This window comes from Bos taurus, chromosome 4 (assembly GCF_002263795.3).
Source record: "Bos taurus isolate L1 Dominette 01449 registration number 42190680 breed Hereford chromosome 4, ARS-UCD2.0, whole genome shotgun sequence".
Taxonomy (NCBI): domain Eukaryota; kingdom Metazoa; phylum Chordata; class Mammalia; order Artiodactyla; family Bovidae; genus Bos; species Bos taurus.
Window position 1 is genome coordinate 7,613,049 of NC_037331.1, and position 27,531 is coordinate 7,640,579.

Genomic DNA, 27,531 nt, shown 5'->3' on the forward strand with positions numbered 1-27,531 from the left:
TCTGAGGTTTGACTGGATACATTTAAAGCAAAAGTACAATAGATATCCCAGATATTACATCCTTTGCCTCTACTAAACTTATGATAAAAGTTAGATGTAGACCTAAAGTTTTCCCAGGAGGTACACAGATTTTCAAATTATATTCTGGAATTTTGTTGTTGTTGTTTAGTCGCTAAGTTGTGTCCAACTCTTTTGTGACCCCATGGACTGTAGCCCACCAGGCTCCTCTATCCATGGGATTTTCCAGGCAGGAATACTGGAGTGGGTTGCCATTTACTTCTCCAGGGGATCTTTCCAACCCATGGATCAAACCTGCGTCTCCTGCATTGCAGGTAGATTTTTTTACCTCTGAGCCATCAAGGAACCCATATTTAGGAATAAATGACCAAAAAACTTAAAGACCACTGCCTTAAGGATACTTAGGTTTATCAATATGATAAACCTAGATGATATTGTGAGCTAATAAACATATATCTGGCCTTTATCCTGTTTCAAAAATCCTTGGAATGTCTTGTTTTACCACCATGGACTGACTGTGTCCCCCCAGAAATCATGTGTTGAAACGCCGACTCCCAACGCGATGGTGTTTGGATGTGAGGCCTTTGGGAGGTGATGAGGGTGCAGTAAGGTCTTGAAGGCGGGGCCCTCATTAAGAGATTAACACTCTTATAGAAAACAGACTACAGACTGGGTTGAGGGCTTTCGCCAGGGAACAGCGTCAGCAGGCACCTTGCTCTTGGACTCCCAGCCTCCCTAACTGTGAGAAATGAATTCCCATCATTCAAGCCTCCCAGTCTGTGGCGGTGTGCCGCAGCGGCCTCAGCCGACTGATCAGTAACACCCCCCTTTCTGCTGTATCTGACGTCCGGGAAGGGGAGGGCAGCAGGGCTGGGGACTGCGTTCACTCCTGTGGCCAGTGCTTTATTCCATCGTGTCTGCTGCTGCTGCTAAGTCGCTTCAGCCGTGTCCGACTCTGTGCGACCCCATAGACGGCAGCCACCAGGCTCCCCCGTCCCTGGGATTCTCCAGGCAAGAACACTGGAGTGGGTTGCCATTTCCTTCTGGATAATGGAAACTCAACGTACCAATGCTGAACGCCATTCTTGAGGGAGCTTCCTGATGGTGACCACATGGATGTACAGGAGGGAGACTCACACTGAGCCCTAGGGACGGGAGCGCCTGTACTTGGGCACTCCTAGACCTGGGCTCCCAGTCCACTGTTCATTTACAGCCTATGTGCTAAAATGACATTTGTAAGTACAGCACTTCGCCAAGTGTTTTCAGTCATTTTAACAAATGTCAAACCTGAGAGCATCACAGAAAGCCCCAGATTTGAAGTGTGGGTAGCCTGGGGACCCCGCTTGCAGCTGGCATCTAAAACAAGGGCACTGCGGTCAAGAACTTTCCCTTCCACTTGTGGAATCAGATATAATTCCAGGTAGGTAAGTGTCAGAATCGAATCTAATTATCAGCCACCCACCCACCCACCCGGTGTTGGAGATGGTCAGGGAAGCACACTGGGGCAGGGGGGAGGCTCCAGAACTTTCTCATCTTCCCAAACTGAAGCGCTGTCCCCAGTAAACCCTGACCCCCCATCTCCCCTCCCCAGACCCAATAACCACCATCCTACCTCTGTCTCTATGGACTTGACAACTCTAGGAACCTCATATCAGTAGAATCCTACAGTATTTGTCCTTTGTGACCGGCTTATTTCACTCAGCATAGTGTTCTCAAGGTTCTTCTGAGTTACAGCACGTAACAGAGCTTTCTCCCTTTCTAAGGCTGGATAAGCCCCGTTTGTCTGCATGGACATAGTTTGTTTATCCTGTCATCCATTGATGGGCATTTGGGCCATTTCCACCTTGTGCCTGTTGTGAATAACACTGCTGTGAACACAAGTGTCCCAACGTCCGTTCGGATCCCTGCTTTCAGTCCTTTCATCCAGGTACACAGACGTGGAGTTGCTGGATCCCACAGTGACTCTGTGTGTAATTCTTTGAGGTTCTGCTGTACTGTTTTCCACAGCCATTTTCCACTGACCATTGCCCATTTCCATTTTCCATTGCACCTTTTCCACTGACATTTTAGCCATGAGGCTTAGAGGAGTCACAGAACCTCTGAGCCTGGGGGGGGGGGGTTGTTGAGGGAAGGGGCTAGGAAACCCTTGAGGATGAGAACCAACAGACTCAGAGATCTGTGCCTCCCTGACTCCTAGACCCGAGCCTCACCCAGTGCTGGTGGGATGGGCCGCTCCCCTCCGTGGCCTCAGGGGTCAGCAGAGCAGAGTAAAGCGAGGCCAGCAGCACCCACAGCAACGGAGGGAGAACCTCGGAAGGAAGGCATGCCAGCGGCATTTCAAGGCCAACTGTGCCAGAGGCCTTCCCAGGGCAGCAAGCACCTCAGGACCCCCTAGTTGCCCTGCGTGAGCGTGACAGGAGGAGCTCCACAGCGGTCCAGGGCGCCCTCCACGGGGCCAGGTGGTCCTGACGTCTGGGTCCGTCACACCACATGACTAGAGGAATCTAACGTTACTGATGAGCGAATTCCAGCAAAATAGCTGTCCCAGGTCACGAGGGAGCCAGGCTCACCCACACTTGTGCATAAGCAGACCATGCCTCGAGGGCGTGGGCAAGACTACACCAGCACCGTGGGCTGAGCCCTGTCCTTCCCTCTGGGCTAAGAGGAGCAACACAAGCCTCTTTTAAAGGCCCACACAGGATGGGAGACCCAGCCTCCGCATACAGCTCCCACTGTGCCTGATCCAGTGGCACCTGGGCCCCTCTGGACACAAAGTCTGCTCCCTCCGCACACACCTGAACAGATAGAGGGACCCTTCATTTCTACCACACATGTTTCACTGATGCCTGTGTGACAGTCATCAGTTCAGTTCAGTCGCTCAGTCGGGTCTGACTCTTTGCGACCCCATGAATTGCAGCACGCCAGGCCTCCCTGTCACATCACCAACTCCCGGCGTTCACTCAGACTCACATCCATGGAGTTGGTGATGCCTTCCATCCATCTCATCCTCTATCATCCCCTTCTCCTCCTGCCCTCAATCTTTCCCAGCATCAGGGTCTTTTTCAACCAGTCAGTTCTTTGCGTCAGGTGGCCAAAGTATTGGAGTTTCAGCTTCAGCATCAATCCGTTCAATGAACACCCAGGACTGATCTCCTTTAGGACGGACTGGTTGGATCTCCTTGCAGTCCAAGGGACTCTCAAGACTCTTCTCCAACACCACAGTTCAAAAGCATCAGTTCTTCGCTACTCAGCTTTCTTTATAGTCCAACTCTCACATCCATACATGACCACTGGAAAAACCATAGCCTTGACTAGACGGACCTTTGTTGACAAAGTAATGACTCTGCTTTTAGATACGCTGTCTAGGTTGGTCATAACTTTCCTTCCAAAGAGTAAGCGTCCTTTAGTTTCATGGCTGCAGTCACCATCTGCAGTGATTCTGGAGCCCAGTGACAGCTGTACCTAACCTTTTAAAAACTTTTCTTTTTAAACCACTTTCTGGTACGTGTGTGCTCAGTCGCTTCAGTCGTGCCTGACTCTTTGAGACCCTACGGACTGTAGCCCACCAGGGGCCTCTGTCCGTGGAATTCTCCTGACAAGAACACTGGAGTGGGTTGCTGTGCCGTCCTTGAGGGGTTCTTCCCGACCGAGGGATCGAAACCCGGTCTCTTCTGTCTCCTGCACCTGCAGCCGGGTTCTTTGCCACTAGCGCCACCTGGAGGAGACCCTAATAGGAGCAGGCGTGCCCCACCCTCGTCGGGGCTCCCAGGCTGGCCCAGTGGGTGGGACCTAGGCCGAAGTTCTCCTTTTCCGGGAGGACGTTAAGGCCACTGAGTACCACTCGCTTTCTACCTGGTGAATGTCTGCGGGGCCCGCGTGTGCACGGAGCATGTGCGTACGTGGACTTCTGTTTTGTGTGCGCGCACCGAGCACACCGCACCAGCACAGTCGCACCACCCGCACAGCTGAACCAGCTCTCCAGGTGCCCTGCGCCTCAGTTCTGGCGCCCGTTCTCTCTGCCAGCGAAGGATGGGAGTTGGAGCGGGGGTGGGGGGTGGGGGGTGGGGGGGGCAAGTCGCGGGTGGGCGGGGAGGGCGGTTGCCAGCGCAGGATGGAGGGGGGACCCGGGCACGGGTGGGCGGCGAGGGCGGGGGAGCGTCAGCTCTGGGGTCGACCCGGATCTCTATTAGTCCACAGGGTCGGATGTGTCGCTGGAAATAGGTGTGATCAGCTGCTTTTACCCCATTGGGTGGGTACAGCGCGGCCCCGCGGGTGAGCCAACCCCTTCCCACTGTGGCCAGCAGAGAGCGGCGCAGGTCCCGCCGGGCGCCTCCGCGTGGCCTCGGCGTCTGTGAGGAAGAACCTAGTCTCGAGCCCCCCCTCCCTCGTCCTTGACGCCGAGGGGGAGAGGACCAGTGAGCAGGTTTCAGGAGGCTCCATCCGTGGACGCGGGGCAGGGACTGCCGGCCCGGGAGACGCCGCAGGGACTGCGGTCGCAGGATTCCGTTTCTCTGGCTGTAAACAGCTTCTCGTGCTGTTGACTGCCAAGCTCCTGCCGTCTCCCCGCTTCACACGGGGCACCCCACGTCCACACCTGCGTGAGAGCGGCACACACAGGACCCACCTGCAGGTCCCCGCGGCTCCTCACGGGACTTGAGCCTGGTGACCACACGCACGGGGTCCTAGCCCCACACCTGGGCTGCAGGGGCCGCCAGCCAGCACACCAGCCAGGCATTCGGAGACCGACCCTGTCTGCCCCTGCACCCAGATTTGCGGGCACAGCAGACCCGCGAGCAGACGGACTTGGAAATGTCTCCGTTGAAGCCTGGGGCACTGGGAATTGGGGGGCAGATGTGAGCATGGTGACAGGAGCCTGGGAACAGCTCCTGCAGCCTTGAGCCAGAGTCAGAGGCTGCCAAACGCGAGAGGACACACATATTCCAGGACCTGCCAGCTGCTGGGGGGCTGCAGGCGGCTCCTTCTGGAACAGCCTCAAATTTGGGGTGCAGCAGATACCCCTTGAGGGGACCGAGGGAAAAACCTCAGGCATTCCTTCTCCACACTGCAGCCTCTAGCAACTGGGAGCCAGGAGGTGTTACAGGGGGTTCACTCAGCTCACTGCGCCACAGGCCAGTTAATGGAGAGCAGGTGCTGAGGCAAGGAATACAACTTTATTCCACAACCAGGCTGACAGAGAAGGTAGATTAAAGTCTCAAAGTAACCACCTTGAGGTCTGGATGCCAGGTTCTTTTATAGAACAGAGATGGGGAAGGTGAGGAAACAAAGTTAAAAGGCCATTGATCTTGCAAATATCTCCTAGAATGACAAGCCTTGGGGAAGGGATGTGTTCATTCCTTCCTGCAGCCATCCACAGGTGGACAGGGTCCTAAACAAAGGCACTTCGGTTTAATATTCCGGCAGCCAGGCAGGACTCCCCCAGGCAAACCATTATGTATAAACAGTATCCTTTTTGTGAAGAGGAGCAAGAGGGAAGCAAGAGTAAAAGTAAAAGTTCTAACATGGAGTCATTATTGGCCCCTCCCTGTAATAGAGGGGTCTTGGCATCTGGACCGGCGCCCAGGTTGGTGCCTCTTGAATGACTTGATTACCAACCCTCAATTTGGGATGAACCTCAAAATCTCAGGAAAGAGGCTTTTTGAAGAGTGCATGGACTATACTCATACATCAACACCACGGTCCCCACATGATTCCCCAAACCAAAAAGGCACAGGTGCAGGCCTCGGTGTACAATCAGAAAACAGCCCTCTGAGAACCTAAAACAGAGTTGAATACCGAACATTACAAGGGTGTAGATGTGCCAAAAAGGCAACCAGGGCACCTGCCTCTGGGCTGGGGGACCTGGGGATACCCCAAAAACAGCTACTGCCAGACACGTCTGAGACAGGAGAGGACACCCTGGAGTACCCTCCAATCCCTTTCCGCCTCCAGTCTGGAGAAGGGCGTTTGACCCCAGGAGGAAGCTGAGGGACACGGAGGCACTGATGCAGGGCTGCTTACAGGCAAAGTGGACCTGAGTCTCACTTAGTGAAATCTGACTACAATTAGTATTTGCAAGTCTGAAAAAGCTCCCTAGAAATATTTCAAATATTGAGGAACTTTCTTAAAGAAAACCCAAATCAGGCTAACATGGGGGCATGCTCCAACGAAGCTTTAAAAAAAAAAATCCTTGGACTTCCCTGGTGGCTTAACGATAAAGAATCCGCCTGCCAATGCAGGAGACACAAGTTAGATCCCTGATCCGGGAAGATCCCACTTGTCTGGCAGCAGCTAAGCCCCTACATTACAACCACTGAGCCAGTGCTCCAGAGCCTGTGTGCCACAAATCCTGAAGCCCGCATGCCGCAAGGCCCGTGCTCCACAAGACACGCCACCACAGTGAGAAGCCCCGACTCACCACAACTAGAGCAAAGCCCACGCAGCAATCAAGACCCAGAACAGCCAAAAAATAAATTAAAAAAAAATTTTTTTTTTTAATCTGCATAGCTAAGGCAGGATTTTCTTTGCCTCTGACCTGAAATCAGTTCCCTAGATTCTTGTATAAAGGATCCAGGAAGTCACACAGAGGAGATTGTGGCAATGATTTTATTTGCAGGAACCACAAACGCCCTCTAGATAAATGTTGGGGGATCAGGCCTGCATCAGGCGCTTCTTGATGAATTGGCCTACTAGCCGCTGGGGCCGCTGCTGGTACTCGGCCAGCACCTCGTGGGGGCTGCTAATCTGGTCTCCTTCCAGGCGGTTGAGGAGGGTGACGCACACCACGGCCGCTGCAGGGAGCAAACGCCAGGTCAGCACAAACAGGGGGATTTCTAGCTTAATCCCGGGAGACCAGCCTCCACTCCTCACAAGAAGGTGTGGGATGCAGAGCATCCTGTCCCACTGTCTCATGCTCCGGCTGCCTTTGCGTCCCAAAGAGATTCCCTCAGCGAACCTCAGGACTAGCTTGGGCCCCTGTACTGCCTTGAAAGGCCGGGTGATGAGACAACAGGGATGGCAGGATTTCTGGAAGCAGAGCTGGGCTGGAGGGCTGAGGCCAGGAACTACAACTCAGAAATCCCAGGAGCTCTGAGGGCCAGATTCACTGGACAGTTGGCAGCGAAGCCCGCCCTGAGCAGAGGGGGCAGCTTTCTCATCTTTCTGGTTCCTCAGTGGCACCTGAGTCCAGCAGAGACACTGCGGATCCTGCTTTGCAGCGTGTGTCAATCTGAAGAGCACAGAGGTGCGCTCTGCACTCGGCCCCGAGGCATGCCTTGGGGGCAGGGTGGGCGGGTAATCCCCGGAAGGACTTGCGTGACGAGGGGGGAGAAGCAGGGGGTTCAGCGTGGGGGAGGGCGGCCTAGGGATCCCACCTCGGAGGCCACAGGCGTTGCACATGGCAGCAAAGACCGACGCCTCCATCTCAATGTTGCGGATGCCGGCCGCGTAGGCTGCCCGCAGGTACTCCTGCTTGTCCTTTTCAGTGTAGGAGCAGAGCGCCCCGTCCAGGCGGCCTTGCCCTGGAAAACCGTGGAGCACTCGGCACGGGCACGCAGTAAACACCCACTGCACGCCCATCCCACTCCCCAGACTCAGAGGTGGTTTCGAGCCCGCCCGGCCTGCTTGCCCTCCAACATCCGGCCCACAGTGGAGATTATGCGAAGCAAGCGCACGTCGGCGGCAAACCCCCAGCAGGAGCCCAGAGCGCCCCTCACCCTCATAGAAGTCCAGGGTGCACATGGTGTTGCCCACGACTGTGGGGAACTCGCCGAGCTCCGCGGAGCAGCGCGCCAGCTCCTGCACCAGCTGCTCGTCCAGGTCCGTGTTCCGGACCTCTCGCTTCCCAAGGACAATCTGCTCGAACTCCGGCTTAAAGCACGGGTCCACTGCCTGCCGGGTGATGACCACTGAACCGGGCTCCAGACCTGAAGGAAGGAAGGCGGGGGTCGGGCAGGGAAGGGCCTGGTCCATTCATAGGAACACTGAAAGGTCAGTCAGTCCCTAAAAAGAAATAGGTAAGGACCCCTTTTTGACACCAGATTTATTTTTCCTGATGGTAAAAGAAACGAATGGGTAGAGGATACAGAAAATACGAAAAAGTGCAAAAAAGGGCCTCTGCACCCCACTGAGCAGCGTCTTAACAATTGCTGCTGGAACTCTCTGGGGCTCCCTTTACCAGCAAGTGTTCAGCTGGTCCCTGTTTTGTAGTTGTTTTTTTTTTTTTTTTAGTATTTAAGGTTTTGAGTAAAACAAAAGTAGGCAAGAACAGTGTAAGGAATTTCCAGGCTCCCCAAAACTGGTTCCTGTGGCCACCAGCCCCTGATGCTCTGGCTTCCCTCCAGGAGTGACCCCTGGTGAGGATCTGCTTTCTGGGCCTCCCTGGGTGTTTCCACATTTGTACCAACATTATTCTGCTCCTCCGTCTTTGGACTGTTAATAACTTTGCTTGAGATTTGACCATTAGCATTTCTCACCACTACTTGCTTTAATGGGATGTTGGTTTTCCTAGACATTAAGGAGAAAGAAGCCATGAGAGCTGTTCCAGGGCTCCACGCCCTTACCCCCATATCAGCTGCTTTCATGAAACATCAAAAAATATGACCAATCCTCAAGCTCTGGCTCTGCTCACCCCACTGTGTGTCCATCTGGACTTTCCTTGCTGCTTCAACACAGACACTTCTCAAGTGTCTCCCCACCCCAAGTGTGGACCTGGAAGAACCCTCAGATGGTGGCTTTTATGAATTCATGGTGCCCAGGATTTTCCAGCCGCTTCAGGCCTCAAATTGGAGGGTGCAGCCCTCCTCTAGGGTCAGCTGCTCTTCCTCAGACCCTGCACTCTCTCAGGATACCCATTGGCTATTTCAGAATTCTCTTCTCACATCCATCAGGAACCCCAGAGTTTCTCATGCTTCCTCCTGAGTGGGGGCCTGTGCTACCCACCCACTATTCCTATTTTGGGATTTGGGGAGATGCCATGTCACACTTTGCTGTTGAGGATTTGGGGTCCAGCTCTTTAGTTGATCTGTCCATTTCTATGGAGCAATTTTGGGAGACTCAAAACCCACCATACTCCCTCCAGAATTCATTCTCTGGTTATTGGTTTTAAAATCCCTGCAGAGCAAGAACTCAGGAAAAGTTTGGCAGCACTTCTGGCGATACTGGTGCCACGTGCATGAAGGAGAGCCTGCGCACTGCAAAGTACCACAGCTAAGTGGGCAGGGCCCTCCCTAGTCATTGGGGTGTTTTCTGAGAACCCCGTTAAACTTTGAATGACAATCTGCAAACATGGATGCTACCTATCAATCTGTCTATGTAGTGGAAAGAAAATGAGACTATGTATCAAGAAGATTTAGGGCCTACAGAAGCCCCATTCACAGCAAGGAAACCTAAATTTTCAAATTACCGTAAATCCAGGGGAAGTCAGGCCTAGGCAGTTAAAAAACAATGCAGAGGCCAGGCCTCCCAGCAGCTCCCAGCTCCTTGATGGGAGTGAGAACTGTCAGAAGCCATTTTTCAGCAGAAAAACCTGCCCTGAGTTGGGACATCTGAAAGCAGGACAACTTACATAAAACAAGTTTGTTTCAACGACTTTGGCTTAAAACTCAACATAAGTTTAAGCATTTGGGGATGTTAAAAAAAAATTATGATGAGCACTGAGGGCTTTTAGGCAATTTAAGAACACTTATCTTAATTTTGTATTCCATCTCTTTCTTCCCCCTTTGAGTTTCCTGTAGGTTTTCTCATAAGGTACTTCACATCCTTGCAAGAATAGGGAGGAGTGAGCGAATTGAAGGAGAAAGAGAAATGAGGGAGTAGAAAGAATAAAAAGAGAGAATCAAGCAAACAAGAAGGCGTGAGAGTATAACCCGAAAAGAATGGGTTTTCACGTGCGGGTGGCCTGGAAGCTTTCTGCAGCTATTTCTGGGGTATGGGTTGGGAGAAGTAGTTGGACCAAAAAAAAAAAAACAGATAAATAACAAAACAAACATGTCACAACTGCTGCTGCTGCTGAGCTGTACTTGGGCACAGCCCAGGTAGGAGCTCTGGGTCTCCTCGATGCCCCTCCTTATCCCCAGAAGGTCCCGGTCATGCGCGGCACACTGACCTATTCCACCGGAAGTGCCGATGCGGATGAGGGTGACGCCGGAGCAGCGAGCATGGTACAGCAGCTTGATGAGCTCATGCAGCATGATAGCGATGGAGGGGACGCCCATCCCGTGCTAGAACCAGGGAGAAACACTAGCGTCACGCTCCGGTGGAGTCTCTGTGTGCCCTGTGGTGCATTGCTAAGTGGTCGTAAAGAAGATGAACTTCAAAACGTAGTTAAAAATTATGACTATGTGGGGAAGGTTTGCATGATGCTGTTGAACGGATGACCCCATCTGATGCACCACAACCATAGAATGGATCTCAGCTGAGGACCAGAAGCCTGCGGTTGCCAGGTAATGAGCAGCCCCTCTGGGCTGGGAAGCCCTGCACACATTTTCCCCTTTCTCCACATGCTCTGCCACAGCCATCCTCAATGGCTGGCCTGTGGCTCCGCCCTATGAAGGCCGCTGCCTCTCCACCCCCAACCCTCGCCCTTCTTCAGAAGTCTGCTGGAGTCACGGCCACCAGGAGCTGATCCAAGGTGGAGCAGTCCTTGGAGGATGTGTTTGTCATGGAGTCTGGCATGTGGGAAGTGCTTCCATGGATTATTAGTATCCAGATCTGAACACGTCTTGATTCCTGGGTGTGTGCAGTGTTGTTGAAGCTGCCAAACATCTCAGCTACTCAGAGCAGGGGCACCCTCTGGGCAGCCTTACTCTATGGCAGCATTTGCTTAATGTTCCTGCCTACAAAGGAAACCAGAACCGGGAACCGAGAAACACCAGAGATATGTGTTCACTCACTGCTGAATCACACATGTGTGATGTAAGTCCCTGTGAGGTGGCCAGGGCGGGGGCCACCTGGTCCCGGTCCTGGCTCTCCCTGGGGCCCCGGTCTAGGCAGGTCCTCCTGGTTTCCACCCTGGGTCCTCACCGCGTGCACACAGCTGTGTGGGCGTGCACCACCATGTGTGTCCATGTGTGTCCTGGCCTGCCCTGAAGGCAGGCCCCAGCTCCAGGCTCCCCTCACCCCTGTCCCCCCTGCCGGGCTGTGTGCAGGGCAGGCGGGGAGCCTGCAGAGCCGGGAGCCCCGGCCTCCCGCCAGGGCAGGTACTCACGCTGACCGACAGCACCGGGCCCACTTTAAACATGGCGTAGCGGTCAGTGCCCTCACAGATGTTGGGATAGTCAGCACCCGGGTGGGCAAAGCCCAGCTCCATGGCCACGTACTTGATGAAGGCTTTCATCCGGGAAGGGCTTCCTCCAACACACACAAACTGCAGACAGAAAACAGAACCCCATCAGCAGAGGGAATGCACCCCGTCTGAGGAGCATGGGTCCTCAAAGTGGGACCCCCCACTGCAGCAGCATCTCCTGGAACTTGCTAGAAGTGCAGGTCCCTTCCCTGGCCTACCCCGGACCCACTGTGTATGGGGAGCCAGTAATCTGTGTGCCGTGGAGGCCCCCTGGTGATTCCAGCATTCCTTCAGATGTAAGAGGCACTGGTTCATGGACTCAGTTCATCGCTATTGGACCCAACAGTGTGAAGCAATCAGACGCACAAAATGCAGGACAGCCTCGCCCTCGCTGGGCAGATTAAATCCAGGCTCCACGCCAGCCCGGGGTCCATCCGTCTGTGTGGGCGGCAGCTGTGTGGGCATCCATCTGGCAGAGAACCCAATGGCCAATTTGAGAAAGAGTCAGGGGCCAGTGGGGGCTTGGGGAGTCGTAGCTGTGGACGGAGCGGGTAAATCTCAGAGACACAGAACCTGCGGTCTGCAAAGTGCAAAACAAGAAAGCTCACAAAAGAAAAACAAATAAGTCACTCCTAGGGACTCAATGATCAAAGAATTATTAGTCTCTAAACATAAAAAAGAAAACTTTTACAGTCTAGAAAAAAATTATAGGTTAGATTTAAGGGAAGAATGAAAATGGAAAATCGTCCCTCAGTTTGAAACAAACAGCATGAAAGAACCAGGTGGCCAGTGGGACATAACCTGGTCATGACCTTATGATCCCATGAGGCAGCCCTGGATCTAGGGTCAGCGGCCTGTTTCAGTTTAGAATCCTAAACTTTAGTCCACTTTAAAAGTCCTCTATGAGGACAATTCTGGACCCAGGCACTTCAGGCTCCGGACGAGGGGAGCCTGGAAGCTGCATTCAGCAGGTTAAGTCATTGAAGGAAGCAGCTCAACAAATCGATGTGCATCTTAAATGACAGACAGCAAGCAGACATGGTGACTGCTCCTCCTCGTTATCCCTCAGTCCCCTAGAAAAGATTTAATGTCTGCTCTTTTCTAGTCTCTCAATGAAGCTTTAAGAATATTAGTGATCTTAGGACAAATTCCAAGAATTGAAAGCCCTGAGCATTTTACCTTCACATCTCCAAACATGGCTGGGAAATCGTGCGTGCTAGTGCTGAGGCTGAAGTGGTAGAGGATGTCTTCCTTCATTGCTGCTATGTGGGGATTGCAAAGCTGCACCAAGTCACTGCCCAAAACAGGAAAGGAGACAGTTTACAGCACCAGCGTCCAGTGGCCAACTGGACCACTGAGGCGCTCTGTGCCAGAGAGGCACGTGGAACCCAGCAGCGGGACAACCCCAACCTACAGAGGCTTCTGCTCCATCTGAGTTCCCCCCACTCCTCCCCTTCACCCCCTCTTCACTTCCAGGGCTGGTTTTGGAGGGTGATCAGACAGAACTCACAAGAGCACCGAATGGTATACAAAGCTCAAAATGCCAATTCACTCTATAAAGAGTGTAGCCAGTTGCTACCCAACTCAAGCTCACTCAACATGTAAATGTGGCTTTGTGTTAAAAATAATATACTTATCACAGGAAATATGCATGGAAATAAAAGTAAAAAAATGGCCTATAATCCTCCCACTCAGAGATGGCTTTTCCAATCTGACGCCTTTCCTTTTCCTTTCCTTGCCATTAGCCAGCACTTAGCTGGTACAACCATCAAAAGAGAGTGATGAGAAAAGACATCTTTTCATTTTGTTTTTTTCTCTGCAGCTGCTTGAAACTTTGTGTGGTTTGCATTGTATTTCTCTTGGACGGTACACTGCTAGCTGGCAGTAGGGGTCAGCAAACATTTCCCAAAAAAGACCAAATGGTAAATATTTTTTCCCCTGAAGGTCATATGGGCTCCATCGCCTCTTCTCAACCCTGCTGTTGTCACATCAAAGTGGCCACAGACAACATGCAGATGGGTATGGATGTGTTCCAATAAAACTTTATTTTTATAAACATGATGCCGAGGTCTAGATTGCATCTGCAGCCTTAGACACACCTCCTTCTACACCTGTGCCTTCCAGATCCCAAACACAAGTGTGCTGCCCAGTGCCAGGGGCAAAGAGGGAGGCAGCACGGGGCCCCAGTTCACAGCAGTTAGGACCTTCTATTTCTTCCTTCTGAGTCAGACTTTCTGCTCAGAACCCACTGATCACATTTCCTTCTCAATCTAACTGTGAGAAAAAAACATCCAGGAGAAGGTCTAAGCATCCTGGGATTTGTAAACACAACAATGCGACTGACCCAGGCCACCTCCTCTGCTGTCTCTAGCCCCTGTTTTCCTGGCATCCACTGGTCCTCGCTCTAGACCAGGCTCTAGACCAAAGGTGTTTGCTCCTCTGTTTTCTGCATCTCATCACTTCTTCCTTTCCCTTCTCACATTTCCCTCCTATTTCCTTAGAATGGCATCCAAGTTAATTCACAGCCCAACAGTGTCGAGAAGCAATACAAAAAGAGGTAAACATTTTTCTGCAATGCAAATGCATTATTTTTTGTGTTAAGACATGTCAATAAAAATTATCATCAAGTGAAAAAAATTAAAAAAAAATTTTAAAGACGCAAACAAAATATTAAAGAGAGACAGATCTTTTTCTAAAGGGGAGGTGCTGATGGCTGGCTCACGGGACGGCCCTGGGGCAGAGATGGGAGAGTCTTACTCAGAAGAGGCCACCTGCCCAAGCCACAGTCTGTGCTGGACCCCAACCAGTCCCAGCCAAGCCCACCCTCCTGGGGCAGGGGGTCTTTTTCCAGGGGACCAAATCCAGCGGGGACAAATCCCAAGCTTTCCCTGAATGCCTTCTGAATCTCCAGGCCAAGCTGAAATTCTGAAGTCGCAACACAATCACAGCATCTGAAGCTCCTTTAAAGGTAATTGTTTTACTACAATTATGGTTCTTGGCCTCCTTCAGGATGTTCACAAGACAGACTACAAACAGAAGCGTTACTAGGCAAGCATCGGAACTGACAAAACAGGATGTGACCAAACAACTTTGTCACTTATTTCAAAATACAAAAGCTTTCTTTCCTCTTTCATTCCAGGAAGAGAAGGAAATAGGGTGTAATTCTGGAGACATAATAGCGAACAGAACAAGCCCAGACTTACTTTTGTTACTGAGGCTTAATTGACCCGCAGTGTTGTAATAGAGTCAGGTCTACCATAGTGATTCAATTTTTTAAAGATTATACTCCATTTTTAAAAAGGATTTAAAAATAACAAGTAAAAGACATATTAATGGAAAACTGTTCCTCTAGCCTACACACAGTTTCAAACTTGACTGTATCTTCCTTTATTCTGTCACTTTATTTAACAAATATTCGTTGAGCACCTACTCTGTAAAAGAAATGGGTGGCATGCAAAAGGAATGAAACCTGACTTATGATTCCAGGGGTTTATCAGCAGGGAGGGAAAAACATGGCTATTGGACAAACTGGCCCAGATGTCTAGGGTCGCATGCTCAAGAAACAGGCAGAGAGACTTCCCTGGTGAACAAGTGGCTAAGACTCCATGCTCCCAATGCAGAGGGCCTGGGCTTCAATCCCTGGTCAGGTAATGAGATCCTGCATGTGCCAACTAAGACAGATCTCACGTGCTGCAACTAAGATTCAGCACAGCCAAATAAATACAAATAAACATTTTCTAAAAAAGGGGCTGGCAGATGAGGAAGGGACTCTGAAACCAAAGGAGGGGTCACTGCACCTCACCTGGTGCCCAGGTCCCCTTCTCCAGCCTTTATTTCACAGTATCCCCACTCCATCAGCCCCCAGGGTCCTCAACTTGGGGGCAGAGGTCAGGGAGAGGACAGTGGGGACAGGGTGTGTTTGGCTGTCAATGATAGGAAGCACTCAGGACCCTACTATTTCAAGTAAAGTTATCTCTGCAAGTGCCATTCCCGGGGCAGCCCCCAAAATTGAAAATGGGCCAAAGACTCTGCAGGGAAGGAAGGAAAGGGCAGGTGTCCATGTGGGATTAGGACGTGAGCAGGTGACCAACCTGTGTGAGGCTCCAGAGGACCTCCTGAGGAACCTCCAAGAAGAGAACCAAGGAGCCCTTCTTAGAAGGGAATCCTGAGAAAAGAGTTTTATGTATAGTGAGGTAGGACTGAATTCAATTAAGTATATTTTGTTACTAAGAGTAATTGATATGAAACTGAAGCTTGGTTTTCTCTCTGTGCTAAGAGAATAAAGTTTTCTTGGAGGGACGTTCCTGGTGGTCCTGTGGCTAAGACGCTATGCTCCCAATGTAGGGGGTCCAGGTTCGATCACTGGTCAGGGAACTAGCTCCCAACATGCCACAACTAAGATGCAATGCAGTTAAATAAGTGAAAAATGAATACGTATTTTTTTTTAATGTTTAAAAAATAAAGTTCTCTTGGAATATCGAGCCGTTTTCCCTACTGGATTGTACGTCTTTGCCTTTCAGGTGAGCTGTATTTGCTTTTGAAAGATTGTGCTCTCACTTTGGTTAAGTGAATTAAGTATTGTTCCACAGTGACCTAAGGTCCTATTTGACCAAGTGTTTTAAAACTTTTTTACTATTTTGACAGACTTCCCAAATTCTCCCTGAAGTTGACTTTGGGATTCTTCAGAAAGGACCCCTGAAGCATCTCAGAGAGAGTAAAATTAAACTCATGAGGCTTATTTGGTATGTTAAATTACATGGGCAGCATTGTTGTGGTAAATAATCTTAGGTTACATTGTGTGGGTTAAGTATTACTAATATACATGTTCTAGAAATTATATGCCACTCCTTAGAATCTCGTACATCCTGATAATGTTTACAATCATAATTGTAGTTATTATGTTAAAATTTTGTATGTCACAGAAATAGCCAAGTTTCTTTACCAAATACAATGTAATCAGACCTTTAACCTTGCCTTTTTAAGTCATTTGTCATTTATAGACAGCTTCATCTTCAAAAAGATTCCATAGCAAGAACTTTCTGGTTCCCTAGCAGTCCAGTGGTTGGGACTTGGCACCTTCACTACCAGGACTTGGATTCACTTCCTGGTCGGTGGTTTTTATTTATTTACTTTTTTGATGGGGGGAGTTGCTCATTTTGTTTTTTGCCTTGCTCAGCAGCTTATGGGACCTTAGTTTCCCAACCAGGGATTGAACACGTGACCCCTTCACTGGAGGCTCAGAGTTCTAACCACTGGACCTGTTTTCCAGACACAGGGAAACTCTTCCCCTCAAGCTAATTACAGAAATTTGGTAAATTACACGTTAGTAAGTACAATTCAGACAGTTATCTTTTCTACCTGATCTCTCCAGAAATTGGAAACTCTTCCCTTCTCATCAGCTTTATCAGGTAATAAAATTAATTAATAATTACTAATTGAGGTCTGTATTTACTGCCTAGGATGCATTTCTCAGATGACTCCTTGTTGCTGTGCTACATTATGGTACAGTTTGTTTCTGAAGCTTATTACAGTAATCTATCTTTGAACGAAGACCACATGTACCATGGCCTGCAACCAGGGGATTATACATGTGGGAAAGACATCAGATAAAGGACTTTTGGAAGGGACTCTATTAGGCTTCCTTAGACTTTGATTAAGATTAATACTGCCAGACCAGGGCAAGAAAATTATGATATCTGAAGTAGACATCTGATCCAAGATGCCAGACCAGGCCTGTAAGCTAATTACTTTAATAATTGCTCACACTTTTGCTTATAAACCAGAAGTATTTCTTCCTTGGGCTCAGTCATTTTTAAGTTTCAAAAGTCAAACTAATTGCTGAGTTCGTGGCCAATTACCTCTGTCCAGTACTCCTAGGTTAACTTGGTGGGTTTCTCCTCTCTTACTGGATGGCCTTTAGGTCTAAAAGTATTGAAATCATACAGAGTCTGTTCTCTTATTACTGTGGAATTATGTTAGAAATTAGTATCAAAAGATATTTCAAAATAACCCACATTTTCAAGTGCAATGTGACATTTACCGACAGAGATCTTTGACTTAGCCATTGGAAGTCTCAATAAAGTTAGGAGACTAAAGAAACACAGGGGCTGATTGCAGAGAAGAAAGCATTTAATGAGAAATTAATAGCAAAGATACTTTAAAAATCCCATGTATTTGGAAATTAAATGTCCATTTTAAATGATGTGTGTATCTAAGAAACTATAAAAAGGAAAATTAGAAAATATTTGTAACAGAATAAAAATGAAAAGAGAATTTACCAGAATTTGTTGCATGCAGCTGAAGCTGCTCAGTGCAACTGAACACATGAATCTTGAATAAGGGATGAAAACAATGGACACTAGCATAAAATTTTGTTAGATTTAAACAAAATCTCTACTTTAGTTAACAATACTGTATAACACATTTCCTAGATATTTTTTTATAACATAGTATTTCTTCATATTCTCAAAATTGAATTAGAACTTTCAAGCTTCATTTAAATTTTTTTTAAATCACCAAGGTAACAAACTTTCTAGACATTTAGCAGTAATACCGATGCCAAAATACATGGAACTATATCAAAGTTTTGAGTGAATGCTGCTGCTGCTAAGTCACTTCAGTCGTGTCTATGCAACTCTGTGCGACCCCATAGATGGCGGCCCACCAGGCTCCCCCGTCCCTGGGATTCTCTAGGCAAGAACACCAGAGTGGGTTGCCATTTCCTTCTCCAGTGCATGGAAGTGAAAAGTGAAAGTGAAGTCGCTCAGTCATGTCCGACTCTTAGCGACCCCATGGACTGCAGCCCAACAGGCTCCTCTGTCCATGGGGTTTTCCAGGCAAGATTATTGGAGTGGGGTGCCATTGATACATAAATTACAAATCTAGCATTCTATTCATACTAAGTCAAACAAGTGGAATCAAAACGCCATAAATTTTTTAGCTGTCATCTTCCTCCTTAATCTTGTGAGGGGTCATGACAACCCATGACTCACTGCTCTGTGGACGTGTATCTGGATTGTGTAAACTGTCAGTAATATGTCGTGTGTGCGTGCATGCAGGCATGCTAAGTCTCTTCAGTCGTGACTCTTTGTGACCCTATGGACTATAGCCTGCCAGACTCCTCTGACCATGGGATTCTCCAGGCAAGAGTACCAGAGGAGGTTGCCATGCCCTTCTCCAGGGGATCTTCCCGACCCAGAGATTGAACCCGTTTCGGACATCTCCTGCACTGGCAGGTGGATTCTTTACCACAAGCACCACCTGAGGAGCCCCAGTAATACACCCTTTGATGTTACTACACTTTGTCTCAAAACCGTTGACCTCTTTTGGGCAAAACAGTCCTTAGAGCTTTTTGAAAAGCCATCTCCTGGGTTATAATTCTCAGGCTAACTGGAATATAATTTTCCTTTTTTTTCTCATATTGACTATTAATTTTTTTTCATCAGTACCAGCAATGCACTAATATACATAAAAGAGTGGCCATGTGATTCATACAGTGGATAATGAACAACTGGAAAGAAATAAGGAAAGTGTTTGAAAGTCAGAACCAAGAGAGCTGGGAGGGCAGCAGGGACTGTGACTCAGAAAGTGTCCAAGAGGAGAAAGCTTCTTATAAAGTAATCATTGGATTGCATTGAGCTCCCCCTTCCCCGAAATCTTATGTATTGACCTTCCCCAACGGCGTCTTTGGAGTGGCCTCTCAGAGCTATCTGAGGCTGCCTTCCAGGCTGCGGTCCTCTTTTTGCCCCAGATAAAATTTAGCTCACCAAAAAACAAAACAAAGAGTGCCCAGGAGTAAGGAAACCCCACTGGATACAGGTCTGAGCACTTGAATCCTTGAGGGACAAACACTCCAAGGCTACAAGCTGTGCCCGGCACCAGGTGCCAGGCGTTCTCAGCCAGCTCAGCTGCCAGCCAACCCAGCGTTCAGTCCCCCAGACCCCGCTCGGCCTCAGACCCAAGAACCAAAGTGTCCACACGCCTCAGCTCCTGTGGGCTCGAGGTCATCCCCACCAGCCTAGGCCAGGCAGCACGCAGGTCACCTTACTTGTGATCTTCCGGCTTCTCCGTTTCAGCCGCGGTGGAGGCCATTCCCTCAGCTGAGGCAGGACCCTAGGAGAAGACGGCAGAGTCTGTGAGAAGGTAATAGTGAACATTTTAGGAGTTCATCTGAGGGCACAGCGATCGCAGTCCGTGGTCACCCAGGGAGCTGGAGAGCGACCCACGGAGAGAAGGTGGGAGCAAAGCGAGTAGGTGACTGACGGCCGCAGCAAGAGGCCCAGACGGCTGTGTGTGATGGTTGTCCGTATTGTTTTGAATTTGCAGCCTTGAAGCATTTATCGCTTAGATTTCAGTTTGCTGACACGGGCTGCCTCAGCATTAGAGCCACCATGGTCCAGTGGGCTCCTTGCTTAATTATTTGAACACTAGTTAATCCTCCCAATAGGAACCACTGTCGCTCAGTCAGCAAGGCCACGTTAACCTGTGGAAGGCCAGCGCCTTCGAGAGGAATCCTACATTTCTGCATCACATGCCAGCACGGAACAACCAGGAAGGTTGCTAATTTCAGAGAGCAGCTGGCGGAAATATACCCAGAGTGTGGGCTGGCGTCTCATGCAATCCCCGGGGCAAGACAGCCCTGACCCAGCGGACTACACCGGGCTGCCTCATCCTTCTAGAATCTTAACTCTCCTCCAGCTCAGGGCAGGAAGGGAGCAAGCAAAGGCAGCAGCTCTCCAGAGCCTGCCATGGAGGGAAGGGAAGGACCTGGGGCAGGTATGGATCAACCCTCCGCCCTGCTCCAACTCAGAGTGGGAAGAAGGGAAGGCCATGAGAGGTAACCAGAGTTATCTCACTGACACTGCAGAGCTGAGCCTGAGGATCTGCCAGAGGTGAACACGGTGAGTGGATTCTGCATGGAGCCACCGCCAGCACCCCCAGCTCAGGCTCTCAACCTGGAACCCCACCAGCCACTTATCAGAAAACCAAACCCACCAAGCGAAAACCCAGAAGGTCTCCTTTTGGAGAAAAGGATCGATGGCTGCTGTTACACAGTTAAATTTTGACCATTTTTAGAAAATGCTGAAGACCAAAGAATATGATCATAATTGGGTCTGGGGCACAGATTTTTCTGGAGAGTTACCTTGTCTCTCCTCACCTGGACTTCATCCTCCCTTAGCATTTATAGGACGCTTCTCAGGAATTGCCAGCCTGTGCATGTATGCGTGCTAAGTCACTTCAGTCATGTCTGACTCTTTGCAACCCTATGGACTGTAGCCCGCTAGGTTCCTCTGCCCATGGAATTTTCCAGACAATACTGGAGCGTGTTGCTGTGCCCTCCTGCAGAGGATTTTCCTGACCCAGGGATCGAATCTGTGTCTTCTAGGTCTTCTGCATTGGCAGGCGGGTTCTTTAAACCTGGTGCCACCTGGGAAGCCCAGCAGCCTGAGTCCATCACAAATTGATTGTACCCAAGTTGGGCAGGGCAGGGTGGTTGTTGGGAACCTCCCATCCATAGCCAGGTGACAACCCAGACTTGTGATGGGAGTGCAGGGCTTGGGGTTGGGGAAGGCGGACAGTCTTGTTGGACTGAGCCCCTAGCCTGTGGAGTCTGACACTGTCCCCAGGTAGACAGTGTCAGAACTGAGTCCAACTGTAGGACTCCCTGATGGTGTAGGAGCTGGTGTGGAGAACTGCTTGATGGTGTGGGGAAAACAAATCAGAATTGTGCTCAGTGATCAAACTCTTAAGGGCATAGTTTGCCTTTACAGCATCCAGCAGGCAGATGGATGAAATGAGACGCAGACAGCCCAGTTTCTGAAGAAGCCTGGCATCCAGGAAACACCACTCTTGTCACGTGCACCCTGCAGGCAGCAGCTACCGCCCCTCTGGGATCCATCTCATTGTCTGTAGTAAGTGCAGACACGTCTTCCGGAGCACCAGCCCACAGCCTTCCTTATTGGCCCTCACTGTCCCCTGAGAGATGAAGTCGGGCAGAGGGTCATGGAGAGTCAGTCACCTCCTCCTGCAATCTGCCCCCTCTGGTCTGCCAGCTCTTCCTCTGGGGGTCGTATGGGGGAGGCGGGTATGGGAAAGAGGAAGGGTGAGAGGTGCCTTCCCACAGGGCGGCAGCTGAATCACAGATTTCAGAGGGTAGCCCAGGGGTCCTCAGGGAGAATCCATCCCTATTTTCCAGGAATTGAAACTTAGCCACAGAGAAGGCATCCTGTCTGGACTTGCTAGTGTTACTCTCTAGCCCAGTTCTTTGCTTCCCTCTGAAGCAGAGCATGCATTTTCTCTGTCTTATCCTTGCCCTCTGCCACCCTGGACCTCAGCTCCTTCCTGAAGTGTGGTAGGCTTCCTAGACTCAGTTTAGTGCCTGACAGGTGTTCCCCTCCAGGCTGTGAGCTCCCCACCCCCAAGACAACTCCTCCTGGGGCCAGGTCCTGGCTTTGCCGACAAGAAAGCTTTATTTAACCAACTTTGTGCAGAGAAGATTACAGCCTTTGCAATGTTGTAATTGGTAACTTCCTCACTAAATATCTTAAGATGTTCAGGTGGAGTGAGCATGCATGCACGTTTGCCTAAGGAATCCTGGTACAACCACCAGAGCCGTATGTCACTCTCAGAAGGAGCTGGGTGTGGAGGATAAATGATATGGCTACCCCACTCACCCAGTGAAAGGTCAAAGATGGGGAGGGGGTGAAGGAAGTCCCTCCCCTCTCTCAATTCACTTGCCCTCAGACCAGCTGGAACAGACGGGGTCCAAGAGCCACACCGCTGTCACAGGCAGACTGGTTGCTCACTCAGACTCACCCTTATTCTGCAGGCCACCAACAAAGTGAGTGCCCCACTTCTGTAAAAGGAGACCCTGGTGATGCGTAAGAATAACCACTCAGGGAACCATGTGAAGGTGGAAGTTCAGAAGAAATTTTCAAGTTAATAAAAATGTATAGGGGACTCCCCGTGGCCCAGTGGCAAAGACTTCGAGCTCCCCATGCAGGGGCCCTGGTTGGGGAACTCCATCCCACAGGCTGCAGCTAAGACCTGGTGCAGCCAAATAAATAAATCTTTTAATGTGTATGTGAAGCTTGTGGGTAAAAGGATGTCACCAGCCACTGCTGTAAACAATGTTGCCTCCACCAAGTCCTCAGCCAAGGCAGCCATCCCCATGGTGCACCCCAGGAAACTCAGGATGGAGAAAAACAAGACGTTGGCCCTAGGTGGTTAAGATGAACATCAGGTGAATGATTTCAAGAAGCCCAGCCTCTTACATCTTCCCATACATAGAAAAGCGCTGAGATCATTAACTTGAGATGTCTGGTTTCTGCGATTGGCTGTAATCTTCTGATGTTCAACTTAAACGTCTGGCTTTTGTTTTGCTCTCAGCAGAACTCCTATATATCCTGGGTCCACTCTTATCTCTTTGGAGCATTCCTCACAGCTACCTGAAAGGCTGTTCCCCAGACCTAAGTCCTCAGTAAGTCCATCAAACAAAACTTAATTCCCAACTTTTAAGTTGTGTGGTGGTGTTTTATTTTTTGTCAAGAAGATGCATTATTTTTTTCCAGCCATCAAAGGAATCAGAAAATAGGTCCTTCACCATCGAGGCCAAAGTCTGTCCCCCTGGGGTTAATGCAGACAAAGAGAGAGGGAGCCCACCAGGGTGCACTGCAGTTGGTTCAACTCAGGTCACAACTTAAAGAGCGTTGGAAGTTTAAGTCTCACAGTCCTGTCCGACTCTTTGCAACACTATGGACTGTAGCCTGCCAGGCTCCTCTGCCCATGGGATTTTCCAGGCAAGAATACTGCAGTGGGTTGCCATTTCCTTCTCCAGATCTCCCCAACCCAGGGATAGAACCCACATCTCCTGCATTGCAGGGAGTCTTTACCATCTGAGTCACCAGGGAAGTCCTTGTGCAGTGTAACTAGAAGTCATCATAGGCAAGCTCATTCAGAGAATTTAGGGAACATTTCTGACAACTGCTTTTTCATTTGCTGTACTGAATTAATGCTATCATGCACCTGTTTCTTCCAACAGACAATATGCTTATGTATTTCCTAAGGACACACCCTTGATGTTGTACAACTGACGTTCAGCCTGGGCATCACCCCAGGTCAATACTTGTGTGGCACCCACTTCATTTCCTCCGTGGCAGAGAAATGCTAGCACTGAATCAGCACCACAGTGCTGTCCACCCACAAAAGGTGCCACCCGGTGCTGCCCACCCCTATTAACCCAGTACAGCTGTGGCCGGAGCGGAAATGTCAGGGGGAATTCAGGTGCTTGCCTCATACTTTTACTTTACCTTTTTAGTAACTCAGAAGCAAAAGGCAAGGGAGGAAGGGAAAGCTATACCCATCTGAATGCAGAGTTCCAGAGAAGAGAGATAAGAAGCCCTTAAGTGAACAATGCAAAGTAGAGGAAAACAATAGAATTGGAAAGACTATAGATCTCAAGACAATTGGAGATAGCAAGGGAATATTTCATCCAAAGATGGGCTCAATAAAGGACAGAAATGGCAAGGACCTAACAGAAGCAGAAGATATTAAGAGGTGGCAAGAATAAACAGAACAATACAAAAAAAGGTTTTAATGACCCAGATAACCATGATGGTTTGGTCACTCACCTAGAGCCAGACATCCTGGTGTGTGAAGTCAAGTGGGCCTTAGGAAACATTACTACAAACAAAGCTAGTGGAGGTGACAGAATTCTAGATGAACTATTTAAAATTCTAAAAGATGATGCTGTTAAAGTTCTGCACTCAATATGAAAGCAAATTTGGAAAACCCAGAAATGACCATGGGACTGGAAAAGGTCAGCAGCTTTCATCCCAAAGAAGGGCAAAGCCAAAGAAGATTCAAACTACCATACAATTGTGTTCATTTCACATGCTAGCAAGGTAATGCTCAAAACCCTTCAAGCTAGGCTTCAGCAGTACGTAAATAGAGAACTTCCAGATGTACAAGATGGATTTAGAAGTGGCAGAGGAACAGAGATCAAATTGCCAACATTCATTGGGTCATAGAAAAAGCAAGAGAATTCCAGAAAAAACACCTACTTCTGCTTCACTCACTATACTAAAGCCTGATTATTTTCTTGGGCTCCAAAATCACTGTGGACAGTGACTGCAGCCATGGAATTAAAAGATGCTTCCTTCTTGGAAGGAAAGCTATGACAAACCTAAACAGCATATTAAATAGCAGAGACATCACTTTGCTGACAAAAGTCCATATAGTCAAAGCTATGGTTTTTCCAATAGTCATGTACAAATGTGAGCTGAACCATAAAACAGGCTGAGTGCTGAAGAACTGATGCTTCCCAACTGTGGTGTTGGACAAGACTCTTCAGAGTCCCTTGGACAGTCAAGAGATCAAGCAAGTCAATCCTAAAGGAAATCAACCCTGAATATTCATTGGAAGGACTGATGATAAAGCTATAACTCCAATACTTTGGCCACCTGATTCGAAGAGCAGACTCATAGAGAAGACCCTGATGCTGGGGAAAATTGAAGGCAGGAGAAGGGGGTAACAGAGGATGAGATAGTTGGATATCATCACCAACTAAGTGAACATGAGCTTGAGCAAACTCCAGGAGATGGTGAAGTCTGGTGTGCGGCAGTCCATGGGGTCACAAAGAGTTGGACACAACTTAGCAACTGAACAACTACAATGCCTTCCTATTTATCTGTAAGATAGGAGAAGGTGCTAAGAATTGCACTCATTAGTCATTCAAGTAAAATCACCAACAGGTGTACCTGTTAAGGTTTGTATCAGCACGTGTTGTGTGTGTAGAGAGAGGACAAGATGCAGGACTCTGAGTCCAGTGTAGTAAACATGTGTGAACATGAACTCCAATGCCTGTTGGCCTAGGGAGAGCCAGGTAAAGGCACAAACTTCTCTAGTTCAACGTGAGGAACCAGTTGTTTCTTAATGATCCCAGATTCCTAGAAATAGCCAGGAAAGATGCAGCCGAGAGAGGACAGGACAAACAGTATTCACAGCGAGGAGACCTGAACCCATGAGACATGTGGAGGATGCAGACCCAAGCAGCTCAGCGGGCTCGGGGTGGAGAGGGGTGACTTGGGCGCTGGTCAGGGACCAGGCGCAAGGGTGGCCAGGTGTCACCACCAACGTGACCCCATCCTGGAGGTGACTGAGGGCTCTGAAATCTTGGACGCAGTGAATGACACTCAGAGGCTTTCATATGAGATCCACACAAAGGGCTCCAGAATAAGCCATTGTTACCTAACAACTATTCTGTTCTCAAGACTTTGAGGTCCTGAAAACCCTTACATGCCTGAACCTTGGGACTTTCCAAACGTGTCACTACCCCTCCTAGAAAAAACTAATCTCCTCTTCTCTGAAAAAACCCAAACAGATATTGTCCTGTCTTATTGCTCATCTCTCTCAAGTGACTACTTCTCTCTCCAAGGTCCTCGGTGTTTGCATAAGTGCCCTTCCTGCCCCACCCTCTTCTAAGAAGGCATTTTCTCTCCCAAGTGCCTCTCTGCCTCTCCCCACCTCCATTAAGATGGTATATAAGCCCCGGATTTTAACCACCTCCTAAGACTGCATTTGTCTCTGAATTCTCCCATACACATGTAAATTCAAATCTGTCTGTTCTCTTGGTAACCTGTCTTTTTAATTTGCAGTCTCCAAGAATAGAATCATTGCCCAAAGAAGGGCAATGCCAAAGAATGTTCAAACTACCTTACAATTGTGCTCATTTCACATGCTAGCAAGGTAATGCTCAAAATCCTTCAAGCAAGGCTTCAGCAGTACATGAACTGAGAACTTCCAGATGTACCAGGTAGGATTAGAAAAAGCAGAGGAACCAGAGATCAAATTGCCATCTGTTGGATCATAGAAAAAGCAAGAGAATTCCAGAAAAGCAGCTACTTCTGCTTCACTCACTATGCTAAAACCTTTGACCGTGTGGATCACAACAAACTGTGGGAAAATTCTTAAAGAGATGGGAATACCAAACCATCTTACCTGTCTCCTCAGAAACCTGTATGCAGTTCAAGAAGCAACGGTTAGAACCAGACATTCAACAACGAACTGGTTCAAATTTGGGAAAGGAGTACACCAAGGCTGTATATTGTCACCCTGCTTATTTAACGACTTCCCTGGTGGCTCAGATGGTAAAGCATCTGCCTACAATGCAGGAGACCTGGGTTTGATCCCTGGGTTGGGAAGATCCCCTGGAGAAGGAAATGGCAATCCACTCCAGTACTATTACCTGGAAAATCCCATGGACAGAGGAGCTTGGTAGGCAACAGTCTGTGGGGTCGCAAAGTCAGACATGACTGAGTGACTTCACTTTCACTTTCTTTATTTAACTTCTATGCGGAAGACTTAGCAACTGAACAACAAGAATAGAATCTAAATGGATAGAAGTTTTTCTTCCCCAACATGTGATCTGTGCACAGAGGGTGAGCAGAGATGCAATCACAACAGGAAAGTTTGGTGCATCCTGGATCCAGGAGGTGAATCCTAAGGGCTGGAAGGTGGCATTCAGATGAAGCTGTAAGGGATGCCTGTGTCCAGTGGATTTGCAGGGAAGGAAGGCCACATGATGTACCAACCTGAATGTTTCATCAGAGGCGCCGGCTTCCCATACAAGATGCCCACAGGCATCACCCAAGGTGGAAGTGCTTGTGGACAAGGAGAAGGTAGGAATTAGGGATCGGTTGCTGGGGAAGCACTGACTTTCAACTCTTGTCATTCACAGGTCTGATCTAACTAGGGTCAGCAGGGCTCAGGGTGATAGTATGCTCACTGGTCAGTGGTCCAGTATGGTCAGCTGGTACAGGGCTTCCAGAAGAGCCGATGGCTTTCCCACAGCAGGGCGGGCTCCATGGGTTAGACCCTGCACCTGAGGATGTGGTTGTCCTGGAGTCAGTTTTAGAAAACATTTCTTCTAACATTGTCCCAAGGGCTGCAGGTGTTCTGAAGACGGCCCCTCTCACTTTCTAGGAAACCTCTGTTCTCTAAACAGGAGGGTTCCACTAGATTCCAAGCCCAGAGGTCCTGCCTCCCAGAGACCTCAGAACCTGGCTCTGGGCTCGCAGGTCCCAGGCTTTGCTGTGAGCAGGAGGGTTCCTGATTGTTGTTGTCTCAGTCCTGTCGACTCTTTGCCGACTGCTAGGGGACTCAATGGACCCAATGCCAGGGGTGCGGAACCTCTGAACACACCAGGAGCCTTTGGTTAAAGCAGGAGCGTTTAC

General features: G+C 49.2%; 1 protein-coding gene across 6 annotated transcripts in view; it reads right to left on the minus strand.

Moving 5' to 3' along the window:
* Positions 1 to 6,605: 6,605 nt before the first annotated feature.
* Positions 6,606 to 27,531, minus strand: part of UPP1 (uridine phosphorylase 1) — a 28,467-nt gene continuing 7,541 nt past the window's right edge. For 3 of the 6 annotated variants that reach the window (XM_005205117.4, XM_015467949.3, XM_024990660.2), the window contains exons 2-8: positions 19,347 to 19,411; positions 12,479 to 12,593; positions 11,222 to 11,380; positions 10,121 to 10,235; positions 7,731 to 7,940; positions 7,389 to 7,535; positions 6,606 to 6,806 (exon numbers count right to left, since the gene is read on the minus strand). In XM_005205117.4, the coding sequence (XP_005205174.1) occupies positions 6,667 to 6,806; positions 7,389 to 7,535; positions 7,731 to 7,940; positions 10,121 to 10,235; positions 11,222 to 11,380; positions 12,479 to 12,593; positions 19,347 to 19,390 (930 nt within the window). In that variant the 5' untranslated portion in view covers positions 19,391 to 19,411 and the 3' untranslated portion in view covers positions 6,606 to 6,666. 6 annotated transcript variants of the gene reach the window in all.